This window comes from Macaca mulatta, chromosome 1 (assembly GCF_049350105.2).
Source record: "Macaca mulatta isolate MMU2019108-1 chromosome 1, T2T-MMU8v2.0, whole genome shotgun sequence".
Taxonomy (NCBI): domain Eukaryota; kingdom Metazoa; phylum Chordata; class Mammalia; order Primates; family Cercopithecidae; genus Macaca; species Macaca mulatta.
The window spans coordinates 63,943,853-63,968,394 of record NC_133406.1 but is presented as its reverse complement, the minus strand read 5'-3'; the positions used below and the strand labels follow the sequence as shown (position 1 = coordinate 63,968,394).

The 24,542-nt window shown below is 43.1% G+C and overlaps 2 protein-coding genes across 26 annotated transcripts in view; one reads left to right on the top strand and one right to left on the bottom strand.

The window, feature by feature from the left end:
- The window catches only part of SRGAP2 (SLIT-ROBO Rho GTPase activating protein 2), a 249,373-nt gene extending 243,674 nt beyond the window's left edge, over positions 1-5,699 (bottom strand). For all 19 annotated transcript variants that reach the window (XR_013418269.1, XR_013418285.1, XR_013418270.1 and 16 more), the window contains exons 1-2: positions 5,589-5,699; positions 3,199-3,807 (exon numbers count right to left, since the gene is read on the bottom strand). Coding sequence is in view for 13 of the 19 variants with exons in the window: in XM_078004577.1 (XP_077860703.1) it covers positions 3,199-3,265 (67 nt within the window). In the remaining 6 variants the exon portion in view is untranslated. The remainder of the gene's footprint in view (positions 1-3,198; positions 3,808-5,588) is intronic.
- FAM72A (family with sequence similarity 72 member A) lies at positions 3,463-23,912 on the top strand. Of its 7 annotated transcripts, none has more exons than XM_078004704.1 (5): positions 3,463-3,610; positions 5,178-5,395; positions 9,662-9,739; positions 13,706-13,830; positions 22,786-23,912. In XM_078004704.1, exons 1-5 carry the CDS (start codon positions 3,608-3,610, stop codon positions 22,878-22,880), a joined length of 519 nt encoding a protein of 172 aa, XP_077860830.1. In that variant the 5' UTR covers positions 3,463-3,607; the 3' UTR covers positions 22,881-23,912. The 7 variants fall into 7 exon arrangements, with proteins under 7 accessions (XP_077860830.1, XP_077860847.1, XP_077860839.1 ...); XM_078004721.1 differs by lacking the exon at positions 3,463-3,610 and adding an exon at positions 4,534-4,988 and having other exon boundaries at positions 5,202-5,395; XM_078004713.1 differs by lacking the exon at positions 3,463-3,610 and adding an exon at positions 4,534-4,988.
- Positions 23,913-24,542: the final 630 nt, after the last annotated feature.

Below are 24,542 nucleotides of genomic sequence, written 5' to 3'. Positions count from 1 at the left end.
CCAGAGGGTTTAAGTGACTGACCCGAGATCTTTTGTTACGACTAAATGAACTTAAGCTAGAACTCAAGTTTCATTCCTTGACTTATTTCCTATCATTTAATAGCTGGCATTTTGGGAGTGAATATGCAATGCAGTCTCAATAGTCAGCCCAATTCAGCAAAAGAAAGGCTCACAGAGTAGACCATACCATTATTGAGCACTTACAAGTGCCAGATACTGTTCTAAATAATTTATATATCTCATCAACAACTCACTATTACCTTAGGAAATCTATTTTATTTTACCTATTTTCCAAATAGGAAAACTGAGGCTCAGACGAGTCAGGTAACTTGCCCGAAGTGAAAGGCTAGCAACCGGCAGAACCAAGATTTAAACCTGAATCCCTTTGACTCTAAAAATTGCACTTAACCACCAAACCAAACGGCATAGCTGTTACAGTGATTTTCTTTTTATCTTGGCATCTGTAAGAGAAGTAAGTCTGGCAGCACCATGAGTCCCATATAACACATAAAAAGCTGACACTCATAATAATTCTGACCCAGGGCTTCTAGCTAGTGGGGGGCAGAGCCAAATCAGATCGCAGGCCCTTTGTCTGCAAATTCTGCGCTGTTCCATAGAGAGCCCAGCTTCCAGAATATAAGCTCCACGAGGGTGGAGACTTTTTCTTCTTCACAGCTGTATTGCCAATCCCCAGAACACATAGCAAGCACTCAATAAATAGTTAATAAATAAAGGAATGAAGTCAAGCTGCCATGGTTTGGCTGTGTGACTTTGGAAGGGCTTCTCATCCTCTCTAAGCCTCAGTTTCCTTATATGGTGAATGGAAGGTGATAATAATACCCATTTCCTGGGTTGATGTGAGGATTAAACCAGACCATTCATTTAAAGCACTTGGGACAGACTGGAACATAATGAGCAACCAAAATGTAATCTACTATTATCATTATCATTATTACTACCATTATTCATTGACAGATTTGGGCTCCTTAAGAATTTTTTATTTTTTTCCCACCCTGGTCAGATGATGTTTCATAGTAAAGATACAGAATAGGGAATTGAGAGTTGGTAAACCTGCTTCTAGTTTCAGATCTGCCACCATCTAGCTGTGTGACCTTGGACAAGCCTCTTCAGTTCTCTGTATTCTCCTCAGCTGTAAAATGAAGGACTAAACTATTCAAATCAGTTCCATAAGCATTCATCAGGCACCTTCTCAGAACAAGACATCATGCTCAGCCACCTATTAAATTCTATGATCCTGAATAGTATCAATGGAAAAATATCAGAGCAAAGCAAAACAGTCTCCTGTTTGTGGCAAGGTTGAAGAGAAAACCCAAATAGCCATCTGCATTACATCATCTCAATGAGCAATGTTTGTAAATATCCGAAGTGTTTAATTTTGAGACACTCTTGAGAAATCCTTTGCCAAAAAGAAATTGGCAGATATGGTTCTATTAACACCTATCGCCTTGAACCTTCCAAAAAATAAACATTTAAAATCACTTTGCACCTTAGTCAAATGGCATGCTTCTGGAGAGAAATCTGGGAAGATCAAAGTTATTAACACTCCCGACGGCAACAGTTTAAGAATAGGATGTGTACAAAAAAAAAAAAAAGACATATCTGGTTAAAACTGCAGGGGGGATTCCAAGAGCAAATGCAGTGCATCTGGACAGGACACGGAGGTCAGTGGCCTATTGTTTACAAAAACAGGCCTGGATTATGAACAGTGACAAGAGGCCAAGACCTCAATTATAACTCACAACCACACCTCTCTCAATCCCAGTTCAACTGAAGCTATCAATCACTTAACTCCCCCATCTCTGTAATAAACCTACCAATGTTTTCATCCAAGTGGATAGAAGGCCCCTTAGGGTACCTCCAGCATTGACCAAACTAATGACATAAAAAAGATCCTGTAGGTACAATGAGGACTTCAGACTACCTTCCAACCTTCCAAGAGACAAGGGAGCTGCCCATTTCAAACTCTACCCCTACCCCCAACCCCCAGCAATCATTAGAGGGGAGACATGGCCCTTCCCAGGTCCTCTCTGATAGGAAAAGGTCTCCTTGCACTGGTGCAGGGAAAGGAGGGGCCCCTCCCTCTGTACTCTGAAACAAAGGAAAACCCAGAGCTCCAACCATGTGGTGTAACATTCAAGGCCACCCACCTCTTCCACTCTCCAGCTAAGGTCTCAATGGGCTGGAGCCACATGGCTCTTTCCAGTGACTGACCAGGAAGGGACAGTGCCTTGCACAAACACATGCTGCAGCTCTTTTAACAGGCAGGAACCCTTCCTATGGGAAGTGCTGGTTTAAAAAACGCTATCTGAGTAAGGGCTCTTATTCATGAGTCAAGTCAGACAGTCGACCAGATGAGAAGACAAGTCACTTGGTTTCTCCTAGTCCTCATTTTGCTTTACCCTTCACATTTTTCAGGAGAGGGAAATGGGGCTTTAAAAGCATGTCTTCTAGAGCAGAGGGTCACAGCACAGAAGGGTTAAACAATTATGTCTTCCCATTTTCCAGAATCAGCACCAACCGGCTACCCTAACAACTCTATTCAGATTTAGGTGAGGGCGGAGACCGGGCGTTGGTGGCCTTATTCCATGGTCTCTGATTGTATGCAGGCCGACCAGAGACCAGGCAGGTGCAAGGTGCACCCAAGGTGGCAATGGACTTTTGGTGCCAATGCCACAGCAAATCTCATGTTTTAATACAGTGCATCTGAAAAACCCCGCCTCTCCCAAGGCTCTCCAAATGGTACACCTTCTCAAGGTTGCCTTTCTGTCTGGACTCCTCTTCAATCTCTGAAACAAACGTCCAAACACCTGTCAGATTTCAGTTGTCTTTTAAGGAAACCTGACCCAGAGAACCGGAGGCAAATTGTGCCTTTCTCTAAGAGCCTCCTGCCCCTCCCCCCACCCTGTCCAGCTTGGGGGAAAGGGCTGCCAAAATCATGGTCAGCCCTACAAAGATACTCCTACAGCCCACTCCAAAAATTCCTTTCCAGTGTCAATGGCCCCTGGCACTGCCCATCCTTTGGAGGTTCAGACCCATCTATGAAACAAACCACCTCTGGGGTCAGCCTGCCCCCATCTGCTCCACCCAAAGAAATGAACAACCTGCAAATCACGGTGGAAATACACGCCTCACCAGTGCACAGAGCATTTGCAGTGTGCTATTTTTCAAAGCCCTTACCTTTGACCTGAGTATCGTACTCTGCTATGATCTCCTTATCCTTTTTGAATTTGGCTGGAGACGTCATGTTTTCCTTCTTTCTTCCAAATTCGAATTGTGAATTGATAGATCCACGGAAAAAATCCAAACACCTAAATCAATACCTCCAAGACCGCTTCTCTCGAGGGCACAAGGGGCCCCCCGCGGTGGTCTCCAGCGCTCCGTGGAGCGCGGGCTGCGGGCTGGGCAGGCGGCTACGGCGGGCACATGCAGACGGTGGGCGCTGGGGCCGGGTGCGGCGGCGGCTGGTGCCTGTGCTAGAGCCGGAGCCGCAGCCTCAGCATTAGCCGGGAGAACTGCAGCGCCCGGAGGCTGGCCTGGGGTCTGACATCAACGACACAGGCAGGGAGTGGAAGTCCTTCCGCACAACATGGTGTGGGGCTGCGGGGGTGTGGACGCGCCCAGCTGTGTCCCCGGGAGGGAGTGGGTGCTTTTCGGGGTACCGGGAGAGGGCTGGGCGTGCTTCGCGGTTTTTTGTCGTAGAGGCTCAAAGATGCTGCAAATCAAATCCCAAACGGGAGCCGCAGCAGCGCAGACTGGATCGGAAGTCGTTTGCTCCGGTTCACTTGCCTGTAAATGCAGGAAAAGGGGGAGGGGGCGATCAGCCAGAGCGCAGATCCTAATCGCGGCGGGGGCGGGGTAGGGGACGTCGTTCCGAGCCCGCCCTGGGCCCATTCCTGTCGGCTTAACGCCTCCTGGCCCGCAGAGCCCGGCGCGGCGAGGTGGGGAGGAAGGAAGCTCCCTCCGGATTTTGTTTTAAGGCTGAAAGAAAACACTTTGGAGCAGCCGCCTGCGCGGGCTTCGGGCGGGGACTGCAGGAACGCGGGGCACCGGGCGGGGACTGCGGCACCTCGGTGGCCTCCCGAGCCCCGCCAGCGTTGGGCAGCGGCCAGCCTGAGAGAGCCCTCCCGACCTAGCCCCGGACGGGGCCCCAGACCCCCGGCCGGGGCACCTCCCTGTACATCAAAGGGGATCAAAGCCGGGGAGGGACAAGCCACCCGGGCACAACTTTTCTTCTCCTCCCGCCCCTCCTCCCAGTTGTTTTGTTTTTGGTTACTAGCTTCTCTTGGCAGCAAAATGTTGGTGGCGGGGTGAGGGGGGGCAAATCTGCAGGAAAAAGCCTGCTCGGCACGGGACACATCCAGGAAAACAATGTGGTCAGCTGAAGCAGGAAACGGGTTAGAGGATAGGGTCGGAGCCGGGAAAACCGGGGGGCGGCGAGCGGAAGGCAGCCGTCGCCTCCCCCAAGCTAGGGACGATAGTGACTATAAATGCCACCTCCAAAATTTTTTTCCCACCCAAGCCCAGAGATCCCAGATATCGCACCCAATCCCAGGCTGGGGATGGGGGGAGGTCGGTGAGGTCGCAGTCCTGACTCCTCGCACCAGGCGGTGCCCGAGAAGATCCTGCCCCGGACCAGGCCCAGGAGGCGGGAGGGACGCAAGCGGGAGCGCGGAGCCCGGCGTCTAGCTCCCCCGCGTGCCGCAGCAGCGACCCTTCCTAGTTGGTCGTTCCTTTTCCTCCGAGCTCCGGGAGGAGGAAGCTCCCGCTAGCGTCTCCCACTTCCCACGGCTGGAGGAAGGGGCCACACTGAGGGAGCAAGACAGGGAGCAGAGGCGGCGGGCTTCAGGGGGGCGGGAAGCGGGAGGCGGGTGTGAGATGGGGTCCTGAGGCTGGAAGGGAGCCCGGGGACAAACGGAGTTGCACACGCTCGGAAGGCAGGAGGGGGCAAGGAGAAGGCTGCCTTAGAGGTGAGGTGAATTGGGGGACGATCTTGGGTCGCGATGTCGCGTGAAGCGCAAGGATGTCAGGAACTGTGGGGACCGAGATATGGTCTAGGAAAGGGAGTGGGCGAAGAGAAGTCCATCGGGGCGGGCCGGGGGGTGGGACTGGGGGAGAGCCCCGGAAGCTGAGCGAACACCCATCCTCCTAGGTCCTAGGCTGGGACCCGGGCTGTCCGCCAGGGCTGGGAGACAGTGGAGGAGGCCGGTCGATGGTTACGCGCGATGCCAACGACGACCGCCCCACGGCGGACCGCGGCTGCCCGTGTGCGGAGGAACGGGAGAGGCGGCTGGGTGCGGGCTAGGCTGCGGTCCGAGAGCCAGGACAGAGTCCCAGGCTGTACAGTGATGGGCGGAGAGACTCGCAGTCCTGAGAAGTATTATGGGCTGTACTGGGAGATTTGGAGAGGGTGGAGGGGGGGCGGTCTGAGGGATTCCGGGCGGCACCGCTAAGGCGATGCCGCGAGCAGCATCCGCGCCCTCTCCTTCCCGCCCCAGCCCGGGTTTGTTCAGTCAGGGCTCCAGCCCGGCGGCCGGGAGGAAGAAAAGGAAGAGGGAAGGAGCCTTTACCTGGCTCTGACGCGACGGGTCCCAGGCCCCCGGCTCCGCTTCCCACTCAGAGCTCTCCTCCCCTCTCTTCCCCGCCACCCGTTTCTACGCAGACCGCTGCCCCAGTCCCTTGAGGAGCCTCCGCCAACTCCGCAGGACCCCGCCGGGAAGCAGAGCCCACCCCTTTACCAATCACCGCCCGTTTTCTATCGACCGATGGGGCCCATAGCCAATAGGAAGAGCTGATCCCAAGAGGCCCGGAATGAGGGGGAGGAGCTGGCAAAACTTGGAGGTGTGACTAGCACTGCCGAGGCGTGGTCACAGATTAAGCTCCACCCGGGGCTGTCGAACCCCTGAGTAGAACTGATGGGCGGGATTAAGATGGAACCGACGACCAAACACAAACTCTTGAGCTAAGGCATGGCCAATTGGGCCGGGGTAGAGAGGAGGGGTGTTGCGGGTAATTTTAGCCAATAGAGAGTAGAGAGCGGTGGGGACTGTAGAACCTCTTCCAATAAGAAGCGGTAAGGGCGTGCCTCGCCACTTTCACTAGGGCAAAGGGAGGGTTTGCCGAAACCTCCCGAAACCGGCCAATGAGATCGGAGGCGGAGCCAAGTTCAGCCAACCAGAAAGCTGAACTGATCTCAGCACCGTTACTGGGCGGTGCCTACGGTCTTCGAGCCACTAAGCTCTCGTCAGGGGAGGCCCCGGAGCCTTCCAATGAGGGACTGGGGCGAACTCTAGTTCTTCCAATCGGTGCGCGGCGCTGGCAATTCAAACTGATACCGGGTTGGAGAGGCTGGAAAAGCGGAAGAGGGAGCGAAAACCAACGTGTTTGGTGACAGACCCCAGCGCCGACTGAGCCCCCAAAGCGACTTCAGCCTTGCCCCACCACCACCGCGCGCCCGGGAACAGCCGCTCCAGGAAGAGACCTGAGGGGACTGCGGGGGGCACGAGGGACAGCTGAGAGGAGGAAAGACGCGAGAGAAACAGCGCGAGCACGCTGAGGGCCGGGGGTTGCCAGGAAGGGGGCCCGCGGACCCGCAGAGCGGAGGAAAGTCCAGGAGAGAGGGGCGGGACGGAGGAGAACCCGGGATCGCCTGGCGGAAAAAGCGAAGGGAGTTTCTGAATCCTGGGAAGAGGAGAAGTGGGAAGGGACGCTTAGCCCGAGATCCGAGAGCAGGGAACGGGAGCGCTCCGCGGGAGGGGTTTAATGCTGGGAAAGGGGCCTCTTAAAAGAGGAGAAGCTTTAAATAAGACGATCGGAGAAGGCTGAGGGAATTGCTATGAAGGGGCAGGGGCTGAAGAGTAGAGGACTCCTTTAGACAGCAGAAAGGGAAAGCTGTTGAGAAGTTCCCTTCAAACCCCACCTGCCTCCTCTCCAATTCAAACTCCACTCCCTTCCCCAAAAGTTAAAAAGAAAAGCCAAGTTGCCGCGCTCCCCTGTTCCTACTCAATAAATACTTCTACTCCGCCACTGGGAAAACAGAAAAAAACTAATTTCCTTCCCAATATCAGAACTTAGAAAAGCTCGAGATCTCGCAACTTGAATTTTAGCCTAGGGGAATCAAAGTAGTAGGAGCACTGCTCTTGTTTCCTTTTTCAAAATCTCACACCTCATCCTTCCTGCGACACCATGTCTACCAACACTTGTAGTTTCAAGGACAGGTGCGTGTCCATCCTGTGTTGCAAATTCTGTAAACAAGTGCTCAGCTCTAGGGGAATGAAGGCTGTTTTGCTGGCTGATACTGAAATAGACCTTTTCTCTACAGACATCCCTCCTACCAAGTAAGTCATGCTAGTGGCGGGCAACGGTAGCTTTTAACTAAATGGGAACACTTATGGCTTGGATCTGTGGGAGTCAACAAAGAGGTTATCATTTCGGTGTTCCAGCCACTCCCACCAGTTTGATGATCCCCTTGGAATATATCTAAGTGGGCAGACTGTCTGGACAAAGTCTGTGGTTTAGCCAAGGTGGTCAGTCCTGATATAATGCTTCTAGTTCAATTATAGTCATATGACCACACATCTCTTAAGTTTGATTCCCCTTTCAGTGCCCTGCCCAACCATCCTATTTCGCTGAATCAAGTCCATGACGTAGACTCTAGGTAAATTCAGGCGAAATTTTCTGTACTGTTGGAGAGGAGAGGTCATTTAAGTTTTTCATTTCTATCCATGAAAGTTTGCACCAAAAAAAAAAAAAAAAATCAGTTTTCTACCATTATTTGCAATTGGCATCCTAAATCAGATCCGTTGTTCATCAAATTCAGTTTTCTTTCCTCAAAACTCTCTCTCTCTGAAAGAGATGTAAATAGATTTTTATGGGATGAAAAATAGAGACTTAGCCTTAATCCTTATCTCCAATAAAGCCTATTTTGGACATTACACATTTGTTCCCATACTTGAACCCTTTTAAAATCTGTTTGTGGCCGGGTGCGGTGGCTAACGCCTGTAATCCCAACACTTTGGAAGGCGAAGACGGGCGGATCACCGGAGGTCAGGAGTTCAAGATCAGCCAGGCCAACATGGTGAAACCCCGTCTCTACTAAAAATATAAAAATTAGCTGGGTATGGTGGCAGGCGCCTGTAATCCCAGCTACTTGGGAGGCTGAGGCAGGAGAATCGCTTGAACCCTGGAGGTTGCAGTGAGCTGAGATCATGCCATCGCACTCCGGGGGGCAGGGTGGGGGGGACAAAAGCAAGGCTTTGTCTCAATAAATAAATAAATAAATAAAATCTGTTTGTTTTCAGCCACTAACTGCTTTCAGGTGTAGAGTCCTTAAGAATTTGCCTCCTATTTGGTAAAATAGCCATTTTATTTGACTCAAATAAACCTTTTTCTAGCTCTAAATAGTACTTTCCCTTTCCATAGTCACCATATATGTGCCCTACGTGAATCTTCAAGATTTAGTTCTTTATTGAAATTGTATTATTAAAAGGAAAGTAATTATCCAAAATATGAGTGGACAGTTATTCTCTAAGTCTTTGCATACAGATCCAGAGGAAGCAGGCTAATAACTACAATTCATTTTAAATTAATTTCATGATAATGATAGAAGCTTTACAAGTTTTTAAATTTACCCAGGTAAAGCTGTGTACTCTTCCTTTCTTGAAATATTTTCTGAATTGATCTAAGTGTAATCATGCCTAACAGCAAAGCCAAAGGCTCTCATCTATTGCAGAGATAAATGGGTTATTTTAAAATCTTATCAATTTTTTTAAATTCTAAGTTAATATTTGACATTTGTGTGTGTGTGCATCATATATGTATTTCAAAAAAGGAAAAACACTAGAAAATAAATAATAGAACCTACTGCTACGAAGTTCTGAGATTCATTGTCCACTGCTTTTTCTTTTTAGTAGCTCATACACAAATTTAAAATATTAACCCATTCATTGCAATAGCTATGGTAAGTAATAAGGCAGTCATAAGGAAGGCTAGGTGAATTGTTACAGGTTAGACCCAAGTCTAGAATAGAATCAGGTTTTTCCTATTTTCTGCTCTTCTTTGTAGGGGTTAAAATAGTAATGAATTAGCGTGCTAAGATGTGTGTGAATCAATGAACACATAAAAAATTTTTAAATGGAAAATTTGTCAGATGTTTATGGTGAGCTCACAAATCTGAACTGACTCTTTAAAAATATACTGTAGTTCTATGTTAGCTTTCAGCTCTTTGGATTGACAAAATTTGTGCTAAATCAAGCATAGAATTACTATCCGATTCAGCAGTTCTGGGTTCATATCCAAAAAATTCAAAGCTGGATCTTGGAAGAGAGATTTGCACACCCATGTTCATTAACAGCATTATTCACAATAACCAAGAGGTGGAAGCAATCCAAACGTCCATTGACTATACATATGAATGGATAAACAAAATGTGGTTTGGGTACCTATAGTTCCACCTACTTGGGAAACTCTGGTAGGAGGGTCACTTGAACCCAGGAGATTCATTACACAACAGTGTGATTATATTTAACACATCTGCTCTGCACACATAAAACTTGCTAAGTTGGTAAATTTTGTTAATTTTTTGCCACAATTAAATTTTTTGTAAAGTACATTTGACTGTCTTTTTATACCTTTCTCTCTCCAGCGCAGTGGACTTCACTGGAAGATGCTATTTCACCAAAATCTGCAAATGTAAACTGAAGGACATCGCATGTTTAAAATGGTAATTTGTGGCACTATTCTGGATAGCCCTGGGTTTGGAAGATGGATATTGACACCAAAGCATAGAGAAAGATTCAATGGGCTGCAACAAGCACTGGTATAAAGCATGCAATGAGCCATTGAAAAAGCATTTATTACTTAGAGCTATTTTTTAAAAGGGGTTTTGTGATGCTTCACATTAGTATATAATTTTACAATTTTCAAAGTGTATTCACAGTATCCGCTTCAATTTTCAGAACAAGGCAATGTAGGTTAGTGGGGGAAAACACTTGGATTTACAATAATAAAAATCATGTTTGAGGTCTGACCCTACCCTTACTCTCGATGTGATCTTGAATTAACTCCTTAAGCCTCTAAACTGCTGAACCTCTGTTTTCTTATTTAATTTCTAGGTTATTATTTTTTCTTTCTTTGTTTTTAGAGTGGTCTCATACTGTTGCTCAGGCTAGAGTGCAGTGGCATGATCATAGCTCACTGTAGCCTTGAACTCCTAGGCTCAAGTGATTCTCCTACCCCAGCCTCCTGAGTAGCTGGGACTACAGGCAGGCACCACCATGCCTGGCTGTTTTTTATTTTTTGTAGCAATAGGGTCTTGCTATGTTGCCCAGGCTGATATCAAACTCCTGGCCTCAAGTGATCCTCCCTCCTCAGCTTCCCAAAGGGCTGGGATTACAGGTGTGAGCCACCGCATCCTACCTTAATTTATTTATTTATTTATTTATTTATTTATTTATTTATTTATTTTTTAGAAGGAGTTTTTGCTCTTGTTGCCCAGGCTGGAGTGCAGTGGCACAGTCTCAGCTTACTGCAACCTCCACCTCCCAGGTTAAAGTGATTCTCCTGCCTCAGCCTCCCAAGTAGCTGGGATTACGGGCATGCACCACAATGCCCAGCTAATTTTTTTTTTTTTTTTTTTTTTTTTTTTTTGTATTTTTAGTAGAGACGGGATTTCTCCATGTTGGTCAGGCTGCTCTTGAACTCCCAACCTCAGGTGATCCGCCCACCTTGGCCTGCCAAAGTGCTGGGATTACAGGCATGAGCCACCACGCCTAGCCATTCTGTCTTATTAAGATAGAAATTTAATAATCTTCTGTGTTTACCTTATCAAGTTATTGTAAAGATCAAATATGAATGTTAAAAGGCTCAATAAACTATAAATTACAACACAGCTGAGAGCTATTACTATAATCTTTTGAGAAGTAGACAGACATGTTGTTATTTTCACTTTAGGAGGAAAAAAGTTGAAATTTTCTCATTTAGATGGGGTTTCTATTATAAATGACAATCCTAATAATTTAAATTGGCAAACTCTTCTTATGTACTATTTTATTTCATTCCTTTATTTAAGCTATACTTATATTGAGGAGCCAGTATGTGGTAGTTGTTGTTACAAGGACTGGAAATACAACAGAATCTAGATGAAGTCACTGGCCTTTTTTTTGAGACGGAGTCTTGTTATGTCGCTCAGGCTAGAGTGCAGTGGCGCGATCTCTGCTCACTGCAACCTCCGCCTCCCAGGTTTAAGTGATTCTCCTGCCTCAGCCTCCTGAGTAGCTGAGACTACAAGCACGCACTGCCATGCCCAGCTAATTTTTTGTATTTTAGTAGAGACAGGGTTTCACCGTGTTGCCCAGGCTGGTCTCAAACTCCCGAGCTCTGGCAATCTGCCCGCCTTGGCCTCCCTAAGTGCTAGGATTACAGGTGTGAGCCACTGCACCCAGCCCACCTGGCTAATTTAGTATTTTTAGTAGAGATGGGATTTCACCATGTTAGCCAGGCTGTTCTCAAACTCCTGATCCACCTGCCTCAGCCTCCCGAAGTGCGGGATTACAGGTGTGAGCCACCACGCTTGGGCAACAACATTTTTTTTTTCTTGAGATGGAGTCTTGCTCTGTTGCCCAGGCTGGAGTGCAATGACATGATCTCAGCTCACTGCAACCTCCATCTCCCATGTTCAAGTGATTCTCTCACCTCTGCGTCCCAAGTAGCTGGGACTACAGGCACACACCACCATGCCCAGCTAATTTTCGTATTTTTAGTAGAGACAGGGTTTTGTCATGTTGGCCAGGCTGGTCTCGAACTCTTGACTTCAAGTGATCTGCCTGCCTTAGCCTCCCAAAGTGCTGGGATTACAGGCGTGAGCCACCATTCCCAAGCAACATTTTCAAAAGAAAACCAAAACAGGAAATTTTAATCATATATTTTGTCTAACCCAATGTATCCAAAATATTATTTCAATGTGTAACCAACATAAACTACTAATGTAATGTTTTATATTCCATTTTTTGTTCTTACTCTTTGAAATCTGGTGTACATTTTACACTTAACAGCACATCTCAATTCAGGCCAGCCCCATTTCAAGTGTACGACAGCCACATGTAGCTAGTCGCTATTATTCTTGACAGCATAGACCCGGACCTTGGTATGGAGGGGTTTTATTTTTGTTTTTGGCTGTTGAAGGGGTTTTAACCAGGCAACAGAATGATCTGATGTAGCCACTAGAATGTTAGCTCCATGAGAACAAGGGCTTTGTTTTGTTTACCACTGTATTCCTAGCACCTAGAGCAGTGCCTGACAGATAGTAGATACTCAATAAATGTTAGTTAAGTGATGAATCAATGGATGAATGAATGAATGCAAGTGGTAATTAAAGCCATGGAATTTATTCTTGCAATACATTGCATATATAGGACATGACATGACAAATATCTTGCAATATATTGCATATATAGGACATGACAAATAACTGTCAGTCCTAGTCCAAAAACAACTTTTGTTTTCATTTGTTTGCCTTTCAAGCAAGTTATAATTAGAAGACATATTTTAGGTGGGATGGTACCTTTTATAGTAATCTTTATTGGGTCTCATAAAAATGACTGACTCACAAATCTCACAGAGTAAGATTTAGCTTCAATAAGAATTTTTACAACTCAAGGTATAAACAGTTTATGTTGCTGTTTTTTTTAAGTACTAGCTAAAACATTTCCTGTAGGTTCACTCTATTTAATATGTGACTAGCTAGTTTAAAAAAAAAAAAAATTGTGAAAGAGTGAGGTACTTATAATCAGCTAGATAATTCTGAAAACTGTAAAAACTTTTGCAACTTTCTCTAGAGGCTGTAGATTGCTTTATTTCTGAATTCCTTCAAAAACATTGAGACTAAAATTAGAGCAGCCAGATTGTATTTGGTTTACAGGGACTCATGCTGTCTTCCTACCTCTCCATCTGTTGAAACAGTTTTTAGGTGCTGGCATGAAACTAGAACATGTAAGAACCCAACTTGCCATAGTCCTGGGATAGCAAAAACCTTTACACACAGAACTGAGTTTATTTATTTTGTCTGTACAGCACATCAGTTTGGGTGGTTTATAGAACAAATCGCAACATTATGGCATCTAGAAGCTAACTTCTGAAGGGAGAATGCATAAAATAATACTAGCAGGACAAGTGTGGTGGCTCACGCCTGTAATCCCAGCACTTTGGGAGGCCAAGGCAGGTGGATCACCTGAGGTCAGGAGTTCGAGACCAGCCTGGCCAACATGGTAAAACCCCATCTCTACTAATAATACAAAAATTATCTGGGCATGGTGGCATATGCCTATAATCCCAGCTATTCTGGAGGCTGAGGCAGGAGAATCACTTGAACCTGGGAGGCGGATGTTGCAGTGAGCTGAGATGGCACCACTGCACTCCAGCCTGAGCGACAAGAGGAAAACTCTGTCTCAATAACAACAACAACAATAATAATAGCAAAGAAATGTGAGAATATGTTACTGTTATTCACTTGAAGACTGCTTTCCCACTTGATGGTAGAACTGCACCCCCATCCCATCCCAAAGATCCCAGCAATGAAAGTTGTTAGGAGGAAATGAGATCTAAATTATATGGTCTATTTATATAAGCATATGAAAAGACTTATCTGGCCAGTTATTACATGGTATCTAGTAACATTTACTTTCTTTTCTAGTGGGAATATTGTAGGTTATCACGTGATTGTTCCATGTAGTTCCTGTCTTCTTTCCTGCAACAACGGACACTTCTGGATGTTTCACAGCCAGGCAGTTTATGATATTAACAGACTAGACTCCACAGGTAAGAAACAATTGACTTGCACATTCCTGTAACATTTCTCTGTCAATACCTGAGTAAAATTCCCAATAGATCATTTCGGGATTCCCTTTAGATCTTCTTAACCGGATCAGCTAGAGTGAAACTTCAATTCTTTTTTCCCAGACATTCACTTATGAAAACTATTAGGCAAAATTCATTGTCATTTCTATGTTCATCCTTGTACTTAAGGCCTCAAACTTGGCTGAATTTCTTGGTCTTTTAATATGAATATTATAATTGCTCTTAACTGCTGCCTTAATACATATTCTGACTCCAGAGAATTTTTGAAGATTTTAGATTTGCCAGTCAAATGTGTGTGTGTGTGTGTGTGTCTGTGTGTATGTGTGTCTGTGTCTGTGTCTGTGTGTGTATCTGCGTGTGTGTAAGAAAGGGAGAGGCCAGGCTAGGGCAATGGGAGTTGAGACGAGGAGGACTAAGTAACCTCTGTATCTGGTGATGCTTCAGAATAAAAACAGACCTGACATCTATGTTAATACGTTATGACAGAATTTTAGTCAAGGGAAATATTTAACACCAAAGTATAAAGTATGTTGTACAGGTGCAGTTGGAGATATTGTGGGTTCAATTCCAGACTACCATAATCATAAAGCAAGCAAATATCACAATTAAAGCAAGTCACACAATTTTTTGGTTTTCCAGTGTATATAAAAGTTATGTTTACAATATATTGTAGTCTATTAAGTGTGCAATAGCAGGACCTTTAAAAAGCAATATGCATACCTTAATCAAAAAACACTTATTCAACCGAGAGCAATGACTAATGCCTGTTATCAGCACTTTGGCAGTCCAAGGTGGGAGGATCACTTGAGCCCAGGAATTTGAGACCAGCCTGGGCAACATGCTGAGACCTCATCTCTACAAAAAAATACAAAAATTATCCAGGCATGGTGGTGCATACTGTCGTCCCAGCTACCCAGGAGGCTGAGGTGGGAGGATCACTTGAATTTGGGAGGTAGAGGCTGCAGTGAGCTGTGATCATGCCACTGCATTTCAGCCTGGGAACAATATGAGACCATGTCTCAAAAAAGAAAAAAAAATGCTTTATTGCTAAAAACTGCTAATGATCATCTGAACCTTCAGCAAGTCATAATCTTTTTGCTGGTGGAGGGTCTTGCCTTGATGTTGATGACTGCAAACCGATCAGGGTGGTGGTTGCTGGAGGTTAGGATGGCTGTGGCAATTTCTTAAAATAAGACAACGATGAGGTTTGCCACATGGATCGACTCTTCCTTTCACAAAAGATTTCTCTGTGGCATGTGATGCCGTTTGATAGAATTTTACACATAGTAGAAATTCTTTCAAAATTGGAGTCAATCCTCTCAAATTCTACTACTACTTTACCAACTATGTTTATGTAATATTCTAAATCCTTTGTTTTCATTTCAACAATATTTATAGCATCTTCATCAGAGTAGATTTCACCTCAAGAAACCATTTTCTTTGCTCATCCATAAGAAGCAACTCCTCATTCATTAAAGTTTCATCATGAGATTGCAGCAATGCAGTCACGTCTTCAGGCTCCATTTCTAAGTGTAGTTTTCTTACTATTTCTACCACATCTGCAGTTACTTCCTCCAATGAAGTCTAAAACCTCTCAAAGTTACCCCTGAGGGTTGGAATCAACTTCTTTCAAACTCCTGTTACGGTTGATATTTTGCCCTCCTCCCATGAATCAGGAATGTGCTTTTCCAGAAGGTTTTTCAATGTACTTTGCCCAGATCCATCAGAAGAATTACTATCTATGGCAGCTATAGCCTTATGAAATGTATCTCTCAAGTAATAAGACTCGAAAGATTAAATTACTTCTTGATCCACAGGCTGCCAAATAGATGTTATTTTAAGGCATTAGAGCAACATTTATCTCCTCAAACAATGCCATCAGAGCTCTTGGGTGACTAGGTGCATTGTTAATGAACAGTAATATTTTCAAAGGGATTTTTCTGAGCAGTAGGTCTTAACAATGGGCTTAAAATATTTAGTAAAACATGTTGTCAACAGATTTGCTGTCATCCAGGCTTTGCTGTTTCATTGATAGCACACAGGCAAAGTATATTTAGCATAATTCCTAAGAACCATAGAAATTTCAGAATGGTAAATGAGCATTGGATTCAACTTGAAGTCACCAACTGTATTATCTTCTAACAAGAGATTCAGCCTGTCCTTTGAAGCTTTGAAGCCAAGTATTACTTCTCCTCTCTAGCTATGAAAGTCCTAGATGGCGTCTACTTCCAATAGAAGGCTGTTTTGTGTATATTAAAAATCTCTGCTGGATGCAGTGGTTCATGCCTATAATCCCAGGACTTTGGGAGGCCGAGGTGGATGGATCACCTGAGGTCAGGAGTTTAAGACCAGCCTGACCAATATAGTAGAACTCTGTCTCTACTAAAAATGCAAAACTAGCCGGGCATGGTGACACATGCCTGTAATCCCAACTACTTGCTACTTGGGAGGCTGAGGCAGGAGAATGGCTTGAACCCAGGAGGCAGAGGCTGTGGTGAGCCAAGATCACGCCATTGCACTCCAGCCTGGGCAACAAAAGTGAAACTCCGTCTCAAAAAAAAAAAAAAAAGAAAAGAAAAGAAAAATCTGTTGTTTAGTGTAGCCACCTTCATCAATGATCTTAGCTAGATCTTCTAGATAACTTGCTGCAGCTTCTACATCAGCACTTTTTGCTTTACCTGCACTTGCATGTTGTAGAAATGGCTTCTTTCCTTAAACTTTATAAACCAACCTCTGTTAGCTTCAAACGTTCTTCTACAGTTTTCTTGACTCTCTTGCCCTTCATAGAATTGCAGAGAGTTAAGACCTAGCTCTGGATTAGGTTTTCGCTTAAGAGAATGTCATGACTGGTTTAATCTTCTATCTAGGTCACTAAAACTTTCTCCATATCAGCAATAAGACTGTTTCACTTTCTTATTCATGTTTTCACTGGAGTAGCATTTCTTATGTCCTTTAAGAACTTTTCTTTGCAGTGACAAGTTGGCTAACAATTGGGCATAAAAGGCCCAGCTTTCAGCCTGTCTCAGCTTTCAATATGTCTTCCTCACTACGCTTAATCATTTCTAGCTTTTGATTTAAAGTGAGAGGCATGCGACTCTCTTTCACTTGAACACTTAGAGATCATTGTAGGGATATTAACTGGCCCAATTTCAATATCGTTGTATCTTAGGAAATAGGGAGGCCCCAGGAAAGAGAGAGAGAACAGCTGGTCAGTGGAGCAGTCAGAACACAGGAAATATTTATCGATTAAGTTTGCAGTCTTAAGTGGGTGTGGTCTTAAGTGAGTGTGGTTCATGGCACCCTGAAACAATTATAACAGTAACATCAAAAATCACAGATCACCATAATATATATAATAATAATGAAAAACGTTGAAATATTGAGAGAACTATCAAAATGTAACAGACACAAGGTAAGCATTTGCTGTTAGACTTAATGCAGAATTGCCAAAACCTTCCATTTATATAAAGCCCAATATCTATGGTGTGCAATAAACTAAAGCACAATTAATTGAGGTATGCCTATGCTAATTATTTTAGCAAGGCCAGGCATGGTGGCTCATACCTGTAATCCTACACTTTGGGAGGCCAAAATAGATGATCACTTGAGGTCAGGGGTTTGAGACCAGCCTGGCCAACATGATGAAACCCCCCTTGAACCTGGGAGGTGGAGGTTGCAGTAATCCGAGATTGCACCACTGCACTCCAGCCTGGGCAACAGAGTGAGACCCTGTCTCCAAAAAAAAAAAAATTATTTTAGTAAGAAAGTATACTACCAATTCTTTTTTTTTCTTTAGATTTTATTTTTAGCATAATTTTATTAATATGCACTTCAAATATACATTGAAAAGACATATAACAGATACGCAAAATCTAGGGTTAACGACATGGTGATATTTTACTAGATTTGCTTCAGGTCTTTTTTATTCTTTTAAGATATCAAATTACCTACTAACTCTCATCATTTTATCCCTGGAACTTACTATTACCTTGAAGTCAGTACATAACATTCTATACATGTTTTTATGCTATTGTCACATACATATACTCATGAGCAATGAAAAATATTGTTCTGTAAAATTTAAAATACTACATGCATGGTTTTGTACTTTATGTATCATTTAATATCTTATATTAACTTAATTTACATTTTCAAATGTACTTACACTGATATATTTAATTTTTAAAATTTCTTCTAAGTATACTTTACTAAAAATTGCCCTCCAAAATGGCTGTACTAATGTAGTCTCACCAGTAATGTACAAGTGTCTTATTGTATGGCAAGAGATTATGATATATTATACTAAGTCCTATTTTTTTTTCTTCTGATGATAAAGCTGGACTCAGTTTCCTAGTCTTCCTTGCAGCTAAGTGTTACCAAAAGACGATATTGGTGACATGCAAGTAGAAGAGATGTGTGGTCCTTAAGTTACAGTGACCAATAAGTGAATCTTCCCCATGTTTTATTTACCCATCTATCAACTGAATGGAGAGTTCTCTGAGGGCCATAAAGAAAGCTGAGCTTCAAGATGAGAGAAACAGGGTTTCCTGAATAACCTCATCATTTAAAAAAAAAAAAAAAAAAGACCTCGTCATTTAAAAAAAAAAAAATTATTTTTCCTTGTGTTAAGGCGCTAAGGCACTGAAATACTAACTCTTTTTTTTTTTTTTTTTTGAGACAGAGTTTCACTCTTGTTTCCCAGGCTGATGTGCAATGGTATTGCACATCTTGGCTCACTGCAGCCTCCACCTCCTGGGTTCAAGCAATTCTCGTGCCTCAGCCTCCCAAGTAGCTGGGATTACAAGCATACGCCCAGCTAATTTTTTTGTATTTTTAGTAGAGACGGGGTTTCACCATGTTGGTCAGGCTGGTCTTGAACACCTGACCTTAGGGGATCCACCCGCCTCAGCCTCCCAAAGTGCTGGGATTATAGGCGTGAGTCACCATGCCTGGCCTGAAGTACCAATTCTTTTTTTTTTTTTTTTTTGAGATGAAGTCACTTTGTCACCCAGGCTGGAGTGCAGTGGCACGATCTCAGCTCACCGCAACCTCTACCTCCCAGGTTCAAGTGATTCTCCTGCCTCAGCCTTCTGAGTGGGTGGGATTACAGGCGTGCGCCACCACACCTGGCTAATTTTTGTATTTTTAGTAGGGATGGGGTTTCACCATGTTGGCCAGGCTGGTCTCGAACTCCTGACCTCAGGTGATCCGCCCACCTTGGCCTCCCAAAATGCTGGGATTACAGGTGTGAGCCACTGCACCAGCCAAAGTACCAATTTTTAAAGGGGATTTACATAATACTTTTTATATTGCCTTGAGCCATTGAGTTTTGTTGTAAGACGTATGTTCTCAACATCTAACATCTATTTACACAACAGACCAAGCTGATTTTAAGGAACTTTTCCTTTTTTTTTTTTTTTTTTTTTTTTTGGAGACAGGGTCTTGCTCTGTCACCCAGGCTGGAGTGCAGTGGCACAATCCCGTCTCACTGCAGCCTCGACCTCCCAGGCTCAAGCAATTCTCCCACCTCAGCCTTCTCAATAGGTGAGACCACAGGTGTGTGCCACCATCCCTGGCTAATTTTTTGTATTTTTCATAGAGACTGGTTTTTGCCATTTTGCCCAGGCTGGTCTCAACCTCCTGTCCTCAAGTGATCTGCCCACCTCAGCCTCCAAAGTGCTGGGATTACAGGCCTGAGACACCTTGCCAGCCGACTTTAAGGAACTTGACAATCTAAGTCGACACTAGCATTCTTAGGTTCCTAAATGCATGTTTTAGTCTCCTTTAGAACTTAAATGTATTTTTAAATACATGATTTGCCTTCACAGACCAAAAGATCATGAATAGCAAGCTAGGTTTTCAAGGGTCTTTAAATCCTCCAATTATGCTTAGATTTTTATAGATTTGATTTTTTTTAATCATCTGAGATTCAACTGTGGCTCTCAATCTATCATTTATGGGGTCTTAATTTAAAACTTTGGTGTGTTAAGAAGGCCGTTTTCATGTAAGGACTTATCTGAACTCCCCTAAATGGAATACAGTCTCCTAAGTTAAGCCTCCAGTTTTATATTTGTATTGCCCATGGGACACATTAAAGGAAGTTTCTGCTTTGATAGTATTTTTCCTGCTTTACAGGATTCAAAACACAGGGTGGAGATTTTTCAAGTTTGATTTACTTTTTAATATTGGTCAATTTTTCAAAGATAAAAGCTCCGCGTTCCTCCATTTGCACTGAATCTAATCCATAAGAAACAGATGTATCACAGGATTTCCTTCCTCCCTTCTTAACAGAGAAAGGAAGGTGCTGCTTCTGTCAGATCCAATCTCTTAGTTTATTTTTCCTCCTTTGAACCAATTGTGCTGAGCAGCTTCATGTCTCTGAGTACTGACTCCAAGAATATCAAGCTTCTGCTTTGTAACCCTAATATTGTGATTTTAAGCAAGATTTTCTAGATGCTTGGTATCAAAGCAAGTTTTTAATGGCGTCACAACTGTCCTTGAATCACCTGAGCCAGCAGTGTCAAAGGAATGCATAGACAAGCTTTATAAATTCTAGAATGTTTAAACTGAAAAGGACTCCCGGAGGTCTGTTTTCTAGGCTAGTCTTCATATGGAGACCTGATTTCCCAGGACTTTCTGGAGGAGCCTTGGGAAACCTCAGCTCAAATTTCCTGAAATTGGCAAATGCCCTCAAAGGCAAAATGGCTTCAGCCCTACGTTTACGTTTATGGGTTCTAATTTTCTCTTTGATTTTTGCCTCGCAATTCCTTACAGCTCTTCCTGTCAGCTCTTCCATGACATTTACCAGGAGCAGAACACCATTCATTCTTGGGGTGGGGGTGGGGTAGCGTTTTTCATTATAAGCAATTCAAACACAAAAAGATTATAGAAAATAGTAAGATACACATCTGTATCCCTGTCAGCATCAAATACATGCTAACTTCTTGCCAGATTAGATTACAGTATCTCCCTCAGTCAAGGTAAACAGTTGATTATTTCTACTGTTTCAACAGTGTCACATTACACATCCCTGTGCATATCTCCATGAACCACCTATGCAAGATGGGCAACTGAGGAAGGGATGAGCAATGGGCTCCATTTGCAACATTTTTTAAAATTCATAAAATGGAATAATCTCCAGAAGTAAAAATAAATGAGCGAAATCTAAACAAGTCAACATAGATTAACCTCAAAAACATAATGAGTGAAAAAGCAAATTATAAAACAATATATAGTGTAATAACATTCTATACAAAATTTAAATCCACAAAACAATAATATATATTGTCTATGTTACATGCATTTGTAGTAAAACCATGCATGGTATACTAGCAGTGGTGAACACTGGATTCAAACCAAATCTCCAAATGCTGGCTCATTCTATTCTACCACATGGCTGCTATCTCAGTGTGTATGGAGTGGGTATCCTGAATTGCTGAGTCCTCTTTGTGTCCACACTGATAACTGGACAGCTTAAGATTTTTCTGGCCAGGCATGGTGGCTCACATCTGTAATCCCAGCACTTTGGGAGGCCGAGGCAGGGGGATCACCTGAGGTCAGGAGTTCAAGACCACCCTGATCAACATGGTGAAACCCCATCTCTACTAAAAATACAAAAATTACCTGGGCATGGTGGCACTCGCCTGTAGTCCCAGCTACTCGGGAGGCTGAGGCATGAGAATCACTTGAACCTGGGAAGCAGAGGTTGCAGTGAGCCAAGATTACTCCACTCGACTCCAGCCTGGGCAACAGAGTAAGACTCCGACTCAAAAAAAAAAAAAGATTTTCTTTCCTTGTGAAGTTAATTGGCTATCCTAGAGGTCAGTTATTTTCCATTTAGTGCTTTGAACTTATAATTTACATATGCCCAGAGTAATAAACTTGTCATTATCCTCTACTGTATGTTTAGTCATTTACTGTATACCCGTGCTGTATTCTTCAGTATGAAATCTGACTATTCTTTCTCAGTGAAGTTTTTGATTATTCTTTTGTTTATTATAGTGACTGCTGCAACCTGGCCCTAAAGTTTAGGTTACACCTCTGCCTGTGGACTGAAACCCACTGATACCAAGGATTGCAGTTCATATTATAACTGGCTCTGAACCCTTGCGTTTTTTCTGAATCAGAAAAATGGCACCAGCTACTTCTCTGCTTATTGAAGGGATGAGGAGACTTATTCAGGGCTTTTCCCTGAACCCTCCAAAGAGGCACTTAATCTAAAAGGATCTTGTGTGATCTCCACTCTTAAACATCATTAAAATAGATCAGAAAATTATCAGTGTATAGTGATTATGGTATAATGCAGCTGGAGGCAGGGTTTGAGTAAATGGACTCCTGAGAGCCTTTTGAGCTGTAAAATTCTAGATTTCAAGCCCTTGCTTAAAAGGATTTAAAGAATGTTTATGTCCTACCCCTTAAAAAAAAGTGTTTGCCAGGCATGGCGGCTCATGCCTGTAATCCCCAACAGTTTGGGAGGTCAACGAGAGACGATCGCTTGAGCCCAGGAGTTTGAGACTAGCCTGGGCAACATAATGGGAACCTGTATCTACAAAATAAAATTAGCCATGTGTGGTAGTACATGCCTGTAGTCCCAGCTACTTGGGAGGCTGAGGTAGGAGGATCACTGGAGCCCTGGAGGTTCAGGCTGCAGTGAGCTGTGATTGTGAACTGTGATCCTGCCAGGCACTCCAGCCTGGGCAACAGAGAGAGAACTTGTCTCAAAATAAATAAATAAAGTTTATGTCCTAAATGGATAATATTAGATAATTTTATTTGCAGTACATTCTTTAATAGCTACTCTTTTTACTGCTAACATTATGGTTTATATAAGAATATTAACATGTAAAGTTTCATAATTTGTGTTCTGAGTTATAACAGTAGTGAACATTAAAGAATTTTATGACTTTTTATTTTCAGGTGTAAACGTCCTACTCTGGGGCAACTTGCCAGAGATAGAAGAGAGTACAGATGAAGATGTGTTAAATATCTCAGCAGAGGAGTGTATTAGATGAATGAAATTATGATATATATGATATACAGATTTTTTTCTATTTAAAAAATATATTAATGGGTCAACTTTAAAATTGTTAGTTTGCCAGTGATCTTTTTTGGAAAACAAAAATAGGACGTTTGTTGATTTATTTATTTTCTGTCTCTAATTAATTACCTCAGTTTGATTGAAGCCAGTGGAGTTGTGCTTTTCCTCTACTTCTAAACTTCCTCTCCCCCACCTTCTTCTGCCCAGTGTAGGTGTATTCTTAAATTCAGACAGGAGAAGATTCTTTCACATATCACTCAGTTACCTCCCAATCTGGGGGAGTTTTTCTTACAACTTGATACCAGATACCATTAATTTTACATTCCCGAATAAAGGCCTAGTGCCCACGCATATTTCAACCATGCATATATCAAGCTCAACCGAGTTTAAATAGGGGATGTAAAAAACAAGCTGTTAAGTTTCCATGGGCACTGGTTCTCATAGGTTCTATTGGTGATAACTGCTTTAATATGGAGCAAGAGTTTGTGAATCAAGAAATAGAATAAATTAAAATTTAAAATATATGGAGGAATCCTCTCGACTGCTCAGCATGATGTTAGATAAATGAATTTGTCAGAAAATATCAGTGTACACTGTTTACCAATGTTATTTATTTACATTCTTCTAAAGCCATTATGGATACTGTATGATGAGAGCTAAACCTAAATAAGTTATCCTGTTCCCTAGGACTTTCTCTGTAAATAGCGAATTTTAGATGAGTAGTCTGTCCTAAATCTTAAATCGAAAAAAAACTAAAGAAGCGATTTGCTTAAGCCATTGTACATTATAAAGAGCTGTTTCCCTTTGCTTTGCTTTGCTTTGTTTTGTTTTGTTTTTTTAAAGCTGTGCTCAGAGCCACAAAGGAATAGGAAAGTAGGGTAGTGTTGGATTCTGGTTTTATGTAAAGCTAAAATAAATGTATCTCTTTAATATCTCAGTTGTAGGGATTTTGTCAATACCAAAGCAGACTGAGTTGTGGTTTTGCAAATAAAGTTTTTTCTAAAAATGACCATTCTTCCTTTAATTTTTTATTATACCCACTTATCATATGTAACAGTATAAAGAAATAGTACTTAAAGTATAGAATATAAGGCTAATGTTTCTTGAATACTTACCATATGCCAGATGCTGTTCTAAGTGCTTTAGACATTTAACTCCACACAACAAACCTATGAGGTAGGTACCATTATTAATCCTTTTTTTTTTTTTTTTTAACTGGTAAATCAGGTGAGACAGAGAGAAGTTAAGTAACTTGGTTAAGGTAGCATAACCCGTCAGAGTGCTCAGACAGAAGACTGACTCCAAAAGCTCCTGCTCATGTGAATTATTTATGGTCTTACATAGCCAGGATACCTGCTGGGTAACTAACTACATTGTTATGTGCCCTAGATGAGGGCAGAAGTGACTGATTTGAAGGTTGAATAAACTCATGCAGGGTCTTAGGGTATAAGTGACCTGAGGGCATTGAAAGAATCATTTGCCACAAACCAAGATAAAAGGTGCTTCAGGAAATGCTATTACTCCCACCTGGAAAACTTTTCCAAAAGTCTTTCACACCAACCATTAACACTGATAGAAGGCCATCAAAAGAACCAATGAAATGAGTATGGAATAATTTGGCGATTTGGTTTTTTTT